Source organism: Balaenoptera acutorostrata, chromosome 15, assembly GCF_949987535.1.
Source record: "Balaenoptera acutorostrata chromosome 15, mBalAcu1.1, whole genome shotgun sequence".
Taxonomy (NCBI): domain Eukaryota; kingdom Metazoa; phylum Chordata; class Mammalia; order Artiodactyla; family Balaenopteridae; genus Balaenoptera; species Balaenoptera acutorostrata.
The window spans coordinates 73,864,251-73,876,605 of record NC_080078.1 but is presented as its reverse complement, the minus strand read 5'-3'; the positions used below and the strand labels follow the sequence as shown (position 1 = coordinate 73,876,605).

Sequence of the window (12,355 nt, the reverse complement as noted above, 5' to 3'; positions counted from 1 at the left end):
CTGCCCCCACCATAAGCAGACATAGTGAGAAGTAGTTGTCTGCAAGCCAGGAAGGGAGATCGCACCAGAACCCAACTATACTGGTACCTTGAGCTCAGACTTTCAGCCTGCAGGATGGGAAAAAATTTTCTCTTGGTTAAGCCACCCATCTATGGTATTTTGTTGTGGCAGCCCAAGCTGACTCAGACATACACACATGTAAATGCATATAAATACACAGGAACATATTAAACACACTCTTCTGTCACTTACTTTTCCCTCCTTAGTGTCTAAGGGCTATCTCCATGCCAACATACCTGCCTCATTCTTTGAGTGGCTACGTATTGTATGAATGTCCTATAGGTGATTTTTCTAGTCTCCTATTGCTGGACACTAAGGTTGTCTCCAGGCTTTTGCCACTACATAAAGTGAATGTCTTCATAAACTTCAAAAATGTCCTGACCCAGATGTGGGGAGTATATCTGCAGGACAAATTTCTAGAGACAGAATCCTCTCAATATTTAAATATGCTACAATATCTCTTTTATTAAAAAAGCAACTTCTGGGACTTTCTTCGCAGTCCAGTGGTTAAGACTCCATGCTTCCACTGCAGGGGACGCGGGTTCGATTCCTGGTGGGTGAAATAAGATCCTGGATGCTGCGCGGCCAAAAAAAAGCAACTTCCCTCCACAGCTTCCTCTTCCATTTCCACTTCCAGAGTGACTATGTCATCTCTCTCCTCCCTCTTGATGTTGAACTTTTATTTTTTATTTTTTGGCTGCATTGGATCTTTGTTGCTGTGTGCGGGCTTTCTCCAGTTGTGGTGAGTGGGGGCTACTCTTCGTTGTGGTGTATGGGCTTCTCATTGCGGTGGCTTCTCTTGTTGTGGAGCACGGGCTCTAGGCGCACGGGCTTCAGTAGTTGTGGCACACAGTCTCAGTAGTTGTGGCTCATGGGCTTAGTTGCTCCACAGCATGTGGGATCTTCTTGGACCAGGGATCAAACCCGTGTCCCCTGCATTGGCAGGCGGATTCTTAACTACTATGCCACCAGGGAATCCCGATGTTGAACTTTTAAAATAGCCATCTACACTAACGCCAGGTACTGTTCCAAGTGCTTTCCATGTATTCATTCATTTAATGTTTTGAAGGACCTAATGAGGCAGATATGATTAGTGTCCGTATTTATAGGTGAGACTGAGGCACTAAGATCTCGACTTACGCAAGCACACTTGGCCACTGAGCTAAATTTGTGCCGAGGCAGTCTGGCTCCAGAGTCCATGCTCTTAACCCTCTTGGTTGGTGAATGTATGAGCAAATGAGAAATCAGATGGGATTGGGGGATGAAGATCTTCAAAAAACGTAAAATATTACAGAGGTTTGAAAGCTGTTTCATATTTCTTGCAGCAAAAGTTCCCTGGTGGACTTCCCTGGACTTGGCCTCAGTTTTTATGTCTGTAAAATGGGGATGGGATCAGTACGTATCACCTAAGATAGCAGTGATAATTCAATGAGATTAAGAGTGTACTCAGCAGCTCATAAATGCCAATGGTCATTATTCTCGTTACCCTGATAGGACACAGGAAGGTAACGTGGGACCCTCAAAACAGCACAGGCATTGAGGTTGGATGGAGCTGAAATCAGATCCCATGTCCGCTCCTTACTAGCTATGTGACCCTATACATGCCATTGAATCCAGAGGGTCACATGCCACTTAAATTTCCAGAACATTTTGGGAATTTTACATAGGATTGGCAAGCCGTTTCCCCCCAGCCCAATATAAGTACATTAATAATTTTTTAGGAAATCTAACATTTATTATCACCATTGTGTAATAAATGAAAGGACATTTTAATACCCCCACCCCACCAAAAAAAGCAGGCGGGATATAATCTAAGAATAATGAACTCAGAACAGCGTCCTTGTTTTTATATCACTACTGGGCACTTCTGCTAAGCCTCATTTTTCTTAGTTGTAAAATGGAGTGATAATACAGACACATGCACGTGTGATCTAGCTGATGTACCTGGTGCAAAGGAAGGGCTGAGGGGCTGTTAGCCCCTCCCCTGGCCTTCCTCTTGAGCTGGTTTCCCCTCGCTCCATCTCCCCTACTCCATTTCCCTCTCTCCTCTTTTGACCCTCTTGAGAGCTGAGACAGGGACCAGAAAGAGCCATTGCACGGGATCTCAAAGGACTTTATTGAGGGCGGAGGGAGGTGGTGTTGATACGCACAAGCACAAGACATAGCCCAGGTGGGAATGACCAAGAGGGAAGAAAACTCACTCCGTTGACAATGTAGGGACTCTGGGGAAAGGGGGCCTGTTTTCCATCCAGGTCTTTGAAAGGAGCTCTCTCCAGCCAGGCAGGGAGTGGGCCCCAGCTGGAGGGCAAGGTCTGAGAGAGATTTTACTATCTCTAAAGACAAAAGGACTTTTGTGTGTTATAATAACTGGGTGGGGTGGGGTGGGGAGAGGGGACATGGTTTCTGGGAATGAGAATGAGATTCCAAGGGAGAAATAAGGAGGGTGAGAGAAAGAGAGACCAGTAGGTGAAAGAGAGACACCAAGGCAGAGAGAGTGGCAGGAAGAAAAAAACGCTGAAAGAGGGAGTTCCCCCAGGCCAGCTTTAGCTTTAACCTCTCAGTTCTGACATTCAGAGAGGCGTCTGGAACAGCCTGAAGGGATTGTCAGAGCCTGAGCTTAAACCTGGGTGCTTTAGTGGACAGGGACAAGCCGTGCGGCTCTCAGTAAGTCACACCCCTTCACTAAGCCTCAGTATGCCCATCTGTAAAAGGGGTGCCTGGACCCTGCGGTGGTTCCAGTAACAAACACTGTGGGTGGGGTGTCCATATGCTAATCTCAGTTATTTTTTAAAAGCTTGGAGCTGAAATGGTCCCATCTTAGAGAGGGAGACCACAGGTCCTCAAAGGCTGCCCAGAAGCTGGTTGGCTATTATTGGATGAATGAAGGTAGGTTTCAGGATAAAGATTATTTAATAAATACCTTTTATTGGATGGACAAAGACTTGTGGGTTTGAGGCCTGAGAGTCACAAAACTGCTGCCACTTCTCCTTCCAGCCCTGGCTCTGGGAGAACTGAGTCAATTAAAGATGCAGGCCTCTTTCCCAGAGGCCGGAGGAAAAAAAAGATGTAACAGGTAAGAAGGAAGGCAAGGAGGTTGTTTTCTTCTGGCACATGCTGGACATTTAGGAAATGGAATCAGGAAGGAAAATTCAGACTGGTGAAGTAAGCCAAACTCATGTCCTTAAAAAAAAATCGCTTGACCCGGTCTTTGGGAAGGGACTCTTGGGGGTCAGGCCCAGCTGGAGCCCTGCCGGAGCCCAGGGAAAATTCAGAACCACGGGAGCCTGTTGGATTTGAGCCCCTAGAAGCACATGTTGCTGTTGCAGCTGCCTTGGTAGCTGGGAGGGCAGGCAGAACACGGCCTCCCCATCTTGTAAGGCGCCTCGCCGATCCAGTTGCCCCTGGAAGAGAAAAGGTCCCAGGGAGGCGGGGTCGGGGGACAGTTACACAGAGCCACCTTCACAGAGGTTTCCAACTCTCAGCACTGCCACTGTCTGGCCCTGTGACCAAGTCACACCTGCAAGCCTCAGTCTCTTCATCTGTAAAACCAATAGAAGACTTCCCTCCCACACAGGGATGCAGCAGCAGATCAAACAATGGAGCCATGTGCGCATGCCTCTAGCACCTCACCTGGCAGGTAAGTGGCTCCCCAGGACATGCTGATTTTCTTATTCCTTCCACCCCACCCTCACCTCCCAGCACAAACACCCCCCTCCCCTGCCCAGCGGGCGGGTCTGAGTTCTGGTCCTGGATTCTGCCACCTGCCAGTTGGTGACAGAATAAACCACCTCATTTCTTGAGCCTTGATTTTATCCTCTGAATAAAATAAATAAGTGAAATGGTGTCCATAAAAATTATGTGAAAACACTTTGTAACTTACAAGGTGGTATGCAAATGAGAACTAGAATAATTAGCTACTGAGTATAATTCACTCATGGGGGACATGCCCATGAAGCCTCTTTGTGGCCACTGCTGTACATTTATTTCTTCAATGGCCTTATCCCAAATCCATCCTACCTGCTCCGGAGTTAATCCTCTCAATGAACCACAGCCTTTAGGGAGGAGGAGGGTGGGGAGCCATTGCTTTAAGGTTACAGATTTTCTCTTTGGGGTGATGAAAACATTTTGGACATACTGATTAATGCCACTGAGTTGTATACTTAAAAATGGCAAATTTTATGTTATCTATATTTTACCACGATTGAAAAAATGAATAACGTAATATACCCGAAACCCATTGAGTTGTACACTGCAAATGGGTAAGTTATATGGTATGTAAATTATATCTCAATAAAGCTGTTTAAAAAAAAAGAACAAACCTTCATCATATCATTCTCCTGCTCAAGAACTTTTAGTGGCTCCCCATTGCCTGTGCAGGGGTTGGCAATGTAAAGGGCCAGATAGTAAATATTTTAGGCTTTGGAGACCAAATGTCTTTATTGCATGAAAGCAGCCCCAGACGATATGTAAACAAATATCGTAGCTGTGTTTCAATAAAACTTTATTTATGAAAATAGGCAGAAGACCAGATTTTGGCTGTGGGCTGTAGTTTGCTGGCCCCTAGCTTATGAATCACGTCTACAGCTTTCAGTCAGGCCTTCCAGACTGCTCTAGCAGCAAGTGGATCCAGCTTACACACCTCATCTTTCCACAACTCGCTTCTCCATCCCAGCCCACAGATTTCTCTTTTCCCCCCTCTTTGTCTTCTCAAAGCCTAAAATCACTCCCCCAGTTCTTGCTAAGAGCTACCTAATAATCTCACCACTGGCCTGTAGTGTTAGTTACCTTTCAAGTCCCAGTGCCTTATTTTCTCACACATTAAACAAACACTCTTTGTGGACAGAAATGGAATCTTTTTCCTCCAAAAGTGATTGTTGAATGACTGTAAGTAAAGTCAGCCAAAGTGCTTAGAAAAGTATGCATTTCTGGTTTCATATGGGTTCCTTCATTCATTCATTCAACAAACACTTCCAGAGCATCTAGTGGGCATCAGGCCTTGTGCCAGATGCTGTGAGTTCTCCGTTTTCAAAAGGTGCTCCCGGAGTGAAAACATAAGCATGTTTGTAAGTACATAAAAGATGTCCAGAAGGTTATGCAAGAAACTTACAGAGGGGAAGTGTGGGCAGGGGAGGGAGACAACATTCTGTGTTTACCTTTTTTCATACCCACTGAATTTTATAGCATGTACATCAGTATAAAATGTAATAAAATTTTAAACAATAATAAATAAATATATCGAACGCTACCAGTTTTGCCAGCAGGAAAAAAAAAAAAAAATGGTGTTCCTGGAAGTTTTGGGGCAGGGAATGTGGGTGGTGGAGACACCAGGGGTGATGGAATAAAAGTCATTCTTTTTTTTGTTTAATTTAACCACTTAGAAAAGAGTTCTGCTTAAAAGAACAAATGTTTGAAATCACTGTAGTAAAAGGATACCAAAATGAATCAGGTCTATTTCCTGCCCTCAAAGAGTTTATAACCTAGTTATAATCCTGGCCACTATTTATTTAACATGTACTATGGGCAACTATGTACCAAGATCCTCTGTGAGCCAGGTAGCATTAGCCCTATTTTAAAAGAGGAGACTGAGACCCAAGGAGATGAAATGACTTATCCAAAGTCCTCAGTGTGTACATGGTAGAGCTGAGAACCAAACCCAGGTCTAGTAATAAGAATAAGAACCAACACGTATTCCAAAATATTATGAGCCTGGGGACATTACCTGGGTCAGCTCACTTAATTCTCTCAACAATTCTATAAGTAGATACAATTTTACTCCCATTTTGTAGATGAAAAACAGGCATGGAGACGTTGAATCACAAATTTGAACTCTGACAGTCTTGACTCCAGAGCCTAAAAATCTTAACAACTATACGGTTAATAGTCAATGCTTCAAAAATTCAATATGTCAGCAAACAAATTGGAACAGTTCCTTAAGCTGTGTGTGACGGAATTTGCTTTGTTGCATTTTTCCATCTCTGATAAAGCTGGGCTGCATTATGACACTTTGTCAATAGATGTCTCCATCTAACAAATATCTTGACTTGAGAATCTGAGTTCGGGCTACCAATGACTTCCAGAACATCAGGATAGTACAGTAGATAGAACATGAAATCAAAAGACTTGTGTTTCAAACAGCTCTGCTACTTATTGGCTTTGTGGCTTTTGGTAAATTACTTAACCTCTCTGATCCTCAATGTCTTCATCTGTAAAAAGAGTAAATATTTTCCCAGTGTCCTTCCCTTTTTCCTTCTTTCTCTCTTTCATCTCTTCAATGAGATAATAAGGGGAAAGTGTTTTGTAAATGATCAAGAGCTACGTGAGAGTAAAAGGCAGTTATGACTATGTAATCTTGAAACTCTGAATATCATGTTTACTTAGAATTTGTTCCTGTTTCTGTATGAGAGTCTGTAATCTGTTTTGTATGAGAATCTGTTGCAAGTTTGTATACTGTACATTGGATAGGAACTCCCATCCCCCTTTCTCTGTGTTTCCAGGAGACTAGCATATGAAGACCACTCTTGACTTCTCTCCCACCAAGCTGACTGGAGAGTCTGGGAGAAGCATCTGAGCATGCTCATTGCATCCTTCCTTTCTTTCCTATGGGACCTGCCTGCCTGTAGGGAGCATGTATTCTTGGTTGCTCTATTTCTTGTGGGAAGCTTAGAGGGGCTGGCACTGCACTTAGAAGAGGCCTACGGTTGGCCAGTGTTGCCTGTCAATGGATATGAAGGTCTAATTCAACAGTGAGATATTTGCAAGCCCACTTGGCTGGCAGACCTAAGCCACATTCTCCACTGTTGGCTTCATCAGGGACACTGCCTATCCACCTGCCTTGGTCCTCTGTCTATCTCCCAATCGATTCTGAAACTTGGGTAAAGAAAAAGGATTCCTGATTGACTCTCAAAGTACTGAATTGTATGATGTTCAGGTTATTTAGAACGGAGGAAGGCAGGGTGTCCTGTATGTCTTCCTTTTCTGAGAATCCTGCCCACTCCACCTCAGGGTCCACCCTCCTGCCCCAGAGCCCCCTCTGCCTCAGAGCTGCACTCACTTAATGGCGTAGTTGCAGACCAGGTACACAGCCTGATGCCAGGTGCTGCCCAAGACACGGATGCTGCCACAGGTGTGGATGGCACAGCCCAGCCGATTGGAAGATGCCCACACCATCTGAGGAGGGACAAAGACAAAGGAGGCTGTGAGAAGCACTTGAGGCTGAAAGGTTCTTGGGCTTGCTCTGTCAGGGTGGATGCATTAGATGAGGTTTTCCTGGGGGAGGCACCTGTCTCAGGGTGAGGGAACTAGAGGCATATTGTACTATAATGTTTCTCAAAATTTTTTCCACTGTAACCAACAGTAAGGAATACATTTTATATTGTTACCCAGTGTACCAACACACACACACACACACACACACACACACACACACACACCCTTACCCCTCCTCAAACAATTTGAACAAAAGTTTTATGAACCAATATTTAATCTTATCATATAGAATGATATATGCTAATATGTTCTATACCTTTCAATTAGATTTCTTTCTTTCTTTTTTTTCCCCCTAGTGACCAATGTTTGAAAATCATTGTCATGTTGGAAGTTAAAACACAAACTTTGGAGTTAAACAGCCTTGGATCAGAATCTCAATATCACTAGCTGTGTGACTTTGACCAAGTCACTTAACCCCTCTGTGCCTGGTTTCTCCTTTGGTAAAATGGAGGTAATAATATTTCATGGATGTCAGGAAGGACATTTGGTTTAGGCCTTACATTTCCTAGGGGGTCTCAAGTTTCAGTTTTTGACATTTACTGCAAATGAGTCACAGAGAGATTGGCAGGCCTGAAAGTAGACATTTTTCCTACCATTGAAAACTTCTGGTCCTATTTCTTGCAACATTATATACTGCATTGTATTTTTATGTATAATAAGTGGTAACAACTTCAATATTAGCACTCAAAATATACTACAGTCTTTTGTAATCTTATTTGGCGTTTCTTTTTTTAAGACAGCAGGAGCCTTAGAAAATAAAAAATACTAGAAAATGTTTGGACCTATTGAAATCAAAGGCAGTCTTGAACTTGTCAGACCACACATCTCCATTTTGGGGTCAAACAATATGGTCCGCCAACCTAAGACCCTCAAAACAAGATCCAGTTCAGCTCAATTCAATGTACACACAACTTACCAGGAACAGGCTCGTTATGTAAAAGGAAGTCTGTTAAGGGCCTCTGTTTTATTTCTAATTGCTGTCCCACCACATTCTTTTTCTGCTAAGGTAGAGGATTTGTTCTCTCATCAGCCCTACATCCCAACAAAGGTGTACCTGGGTATAGTGAGAGCACACAGGGCCACTGCAGCGCAAGGGGCAGCGTGGGGTGCAGTCCTTCGGGACCGGAAACAAGTAATGACGCTTCTCCTCAGACCAAGACTTCACGAGATCCACCACCGAGCGGTACCTGCAGAGGCGGAGAAGATAGAAGAAAAGTCACTCTGCCATCAGCGTGCTCAGTGACCTTGTTGAGTGATGGAGTGAAGGAAGGGCAGAGGTTCACTCACCGGCCAGAATGGATGGAGAGGTTCTGGCCCACGTATCTCATCAGCTGTGAGGGCCCGTGGGCCCAAATGCACTGTGTGGCCCAGGCCTCAGCAGACCTGGCCAGCCGCTTGTCCCAGACCTGGGAAAAAGAAAGGTCATGAAATTCCCCGGGGGAACAAACACCATCATTTCAACAGTGTCTAGAGAGGAACGTTTACATGGTACGTTGACTCCCCATCCCCTTTGGAACCCTGCAACCAATCCACTTGATAAATTAGAACACTGAGGCTCAGAGAAGGCCTACGACTTCAAGGTCAAAGGCAAGTCCACACCAGAGCCGAGATCCACACCTAGGTCTCTGACTCCTAGTCTAATGCCCTTTTTCCTTCACTGGACTTCAAACTTGTGGCTCTCTGCTCCAAGCGGGGTCCCAGGGTATGGGCCTAGGAGTTCCCAGCAGTCCCTAGAAGTGACTCAGCCCAGAGTGATGGGAAGAGAATGGGTTTTTTTTTTCATTTATTGTATTTTTTTCAATGTGTTTATTTTATTTTATTTTTTAAAGATTTAATTTTATTTATTTTTGGCTGCGTTGGGTCTTTGTTGCTGCACGCGAGCTTTCTATAGTTGCATCAAGCAGGGGCTACTCTTCCTTGTGGTGCGCGGGTTTCTCACTGTGGTGGCTTCTCTTGTTGCAGAGCACGGGCTCTAGGCGCGCGGGCTTCAGTAGTTGTGGCTCGCGGGCTCTAGAGCACAGGCTCAGTAGTTGTGGCCCATGGTCTTAGTTGCTCCGCGGCATGTGGGATCTTAGTTCCCAGACCAGGGATCGAACCCGTGTCCCCTGCATTGGCAGGCGGATTCTTATCCACTGCTCCACCAGGGAAGTCCCCAATGTGTTTATTTAAACATTAAAATTTTTTAATTCAAAAGGTTCTTTTTTTAACAGCGAAAACATGAACAAATTTAATATGTAAGATGTTTGAAGGAGGAAAAGTGGAGAGTCTTTCATCCCCATCCTACACTCGTCCCTCCAGCCACCCTGACCCTGGAGGCAACTGTCACTGTGAGTTTCTTGTGTCCTGTTCCAGAAATATTCTACACCTGTAAGTATATTATATATGCACATGTATATTTACATATGTAATTATATATCTTATATGGTGTATACATAAAATAATTATATATTACATGCATACAATAATTATATATATATATATATATATATATATATATATATATATATATATGAAATTTTTGACAAATGGCAGGACTCCAGACATTCTATTTGGCCCCTAGCTCTTTTCACTTAACCAGATGGGTCACCTTAATGATGATTCCACATCAGTACATAGAGAATACCTTCCTCATCCTTCATAACAGCTTCTTAATTTTCCAATCTCTGAATGCTCCAACTTTTATAACTTGAAAAAGCATCACTTAAAAAAAAATACTAGTTCCCTTCCACTCTGACTTCCTGGGATTCTGAGATATTATTCTTTTATTCGTTTCATCTGTTCATTCAGCAAATATTGAACAAGGACTCACAGTCTAACAAGGAAATGAGATGTTAAACAATCATTACAATTGGCGGGTGTGAGAATGTGAAACGGGACCCGGTCTTTCTTGGAGCCAGAGGAGGGAAAGGGCTCCTTAAGCAAGGGATGTTTAGCCAGATACCAGTCCTGTGGGCTGAAGCTAGCTAGTGAAGCAATGGGGATCCCCAAAGAGGAGTCCAGACATCTCCCCAGAGATGTTGGACTCATCCATTTTTAGGGAAAGCAGAGGAATGTTTCCTTCGTGCCACAAGGGGGTGAACTGAGGTAGGGGCATGCAAACATCAAACCCACACTCACTGACACTCCTCGGGCCCCTGGTGAGCTGTCTAGCTCTCTCTGTCCTGCAAAGCATGCAATAATTAAACACCTGCTGTGGGGAGGGCCTCGCACACAGGCTGGTGCTCAATAAATGTGTCATTGTTTGAAAACTAGAAGGCCTTCTACATGCCAGTCACTGTGTTAATCAATGGATGAGTCAGTTAATGAACAAATAAATGGCTCCGCCGCCTCCAGCTGCCTGCCATTTGGGCTCCTATCCCCACCCCTCCCAACACCTTATTGCGACCTGATGTCGTGTTACACGTAACTTTTGTGGTTGATCTTTGTTTTCTATCATCCCCACTAAAATGGAAGCTCTGTGAGGGACGAGACCTTGTCCGTCCTGTTCTCGGCAGCGTCCACGAGGCTTAGCGTGGTGCCTGGCTCCAAGCAGGAGCTGGTACGTAAGTGAATGGACACGCTGCAGAAGTATAGGCATTTGCAGGCTGTTGAGGGAGCAGGTGTTTATCTTCGAGGAGGCAGGTCAGCAATCCCTTTGCCTAAAGAAATCTGTAGGTGGAATGGAAGCCTATCTCTCCAGGCTGCTTTGGGACAATGGTCCTGGGGGAGGGGCTGCGATAAAGAGAAAGGTTCCCTCCTCCCCTCCGGAGTCTGGCTTGTGGGGGGACGGGGGTGAGAGCCCCCCACCCTGCCTCTTTGAAGGAAGACATCCCAGCTGCCTCTGCTGGTCAGCTGCTGTTTCTCCTCAGCCTGAGACCCCCACTCCCACCCCAGGTACCAGACCCCATCTTTCCAAATTCTACCTCCACAGGCTTGCTGAGGACAGTTTGGGTGTGTCCATCAAACCCCTGGGGCAAAGAGACAATGGCAGGGAAAGCTCCAGCCACCCGCCGCCCCCTGCGGCTCCCTGGCTGGAAGCCAGAATTCTTGGAAAAGGTATTGTGTTAGTTAAGACAGCTTTAGCAGCCGGCAGACCTGGGATGCAATCCCAACTGGGTGACCTTCAGCAAATTAATTCTCTGCATCTTGATTTCTTTATTTGGAAAATGGAGATAATTCCCACCTTGAAGGAAGAGGGTTACACGTAAGTGCCTGGCGCACAGGAGATGCTCCATAAGTCACAGTCCTCTGCTCCTGCCTGCAGAAAGGACCTATACAACCGCCTTAGTTTTCTCATCTGTAAAATGGGCAGACGAATTCCTGCCCATTCCACAGGACCCAGATGCCCAGATACTGGCTAGTGAGGCCAGGCTGGTGAATGGTCCAGTCTTTCCAGGACACACTGAGTGGACTGGCGTTTGCTGGACGAGGCACTGGGAGGGCATGGGGACTCACCATATACTCCATGTTGGCGGCAGGTGGGTGCACGCTGGCCCGGATGTGGTTGTGATAATCCAATAAGGCACTCATGTCCCGGGCAGAGATGTGGCGCTTCCGCCGGTACCGGGGCACCCCCAGGCTAGTCAGGGGTCGCACAGCTGTGCCATCGGTCTGGGCCAGTGCCAGGGTGGCATTGGGCATCAAGGTGTTCATTGTCTGGCCTGCCCAGAAGAGCAGGCCTGCCAGGCCCACGGTGCCGGGCAGCAGGGGCATAGCTGGCTGGAAGGGTCACACGTCTGGCCTTGTGCAGTCAGAGCCGGCGGCCTGGAGGGGGCGGTCATGAGGGCACCAAACCCTGAGTGCTCTCCAGCATTACCACCCCAGAGGATGCTATCTACTGGGAACTTGGCAAAGACCTCCTGACTCGGCTCTTGTCCAGGGGCGCAACACCCCATTCTTCCCACCCCAGTGGACTAAGTGGATGGGGCAATGGGAAGAAATGCCCAGACAGTGGTTAAATCTGGACCAGGCGCTGGGGTGAGATGACGCTGCCACTTCAAAGCCAGGGTTTCATCCCACCAGCCCAGGAGGCAGACCCCCGTCCTCCCCA

At 45.9% G+C, this 12,355-nt stretch overlaps 1 protein-coding gene across 1 annotated transcript; it reads right to left on the bottom strand.

Moving 5' to 3' along the window:
- Nucleotides 1-3,146: 3,146 nt before the first annotated feature.
- Nucleotides 3,147-12,018, bottom strand: R3HDML (R3H domain containing like). Its single transcript, XM_007193094.3, has 5 exons — nt 11,761-12,018; nt 8,614-8,732; nt 8,381-8,513; nt 7,112-7,227; nt 3,147-3,461 (listed from the first exon to the last, which is right to left on the bottom strand). The coding sequence occupies exons 1-5, from the start codon at nt 12,016-12,018 to the stop codon at nt 3,362-3,364; spliced, it is 726 nt and encodes a 241-aa protein (XP_007193156.2). The 3' UTR covers nt 3,147-3,361.
- Between the last annotated feature and the right edge of the window lie 337 nt (nt 12,019-12,355).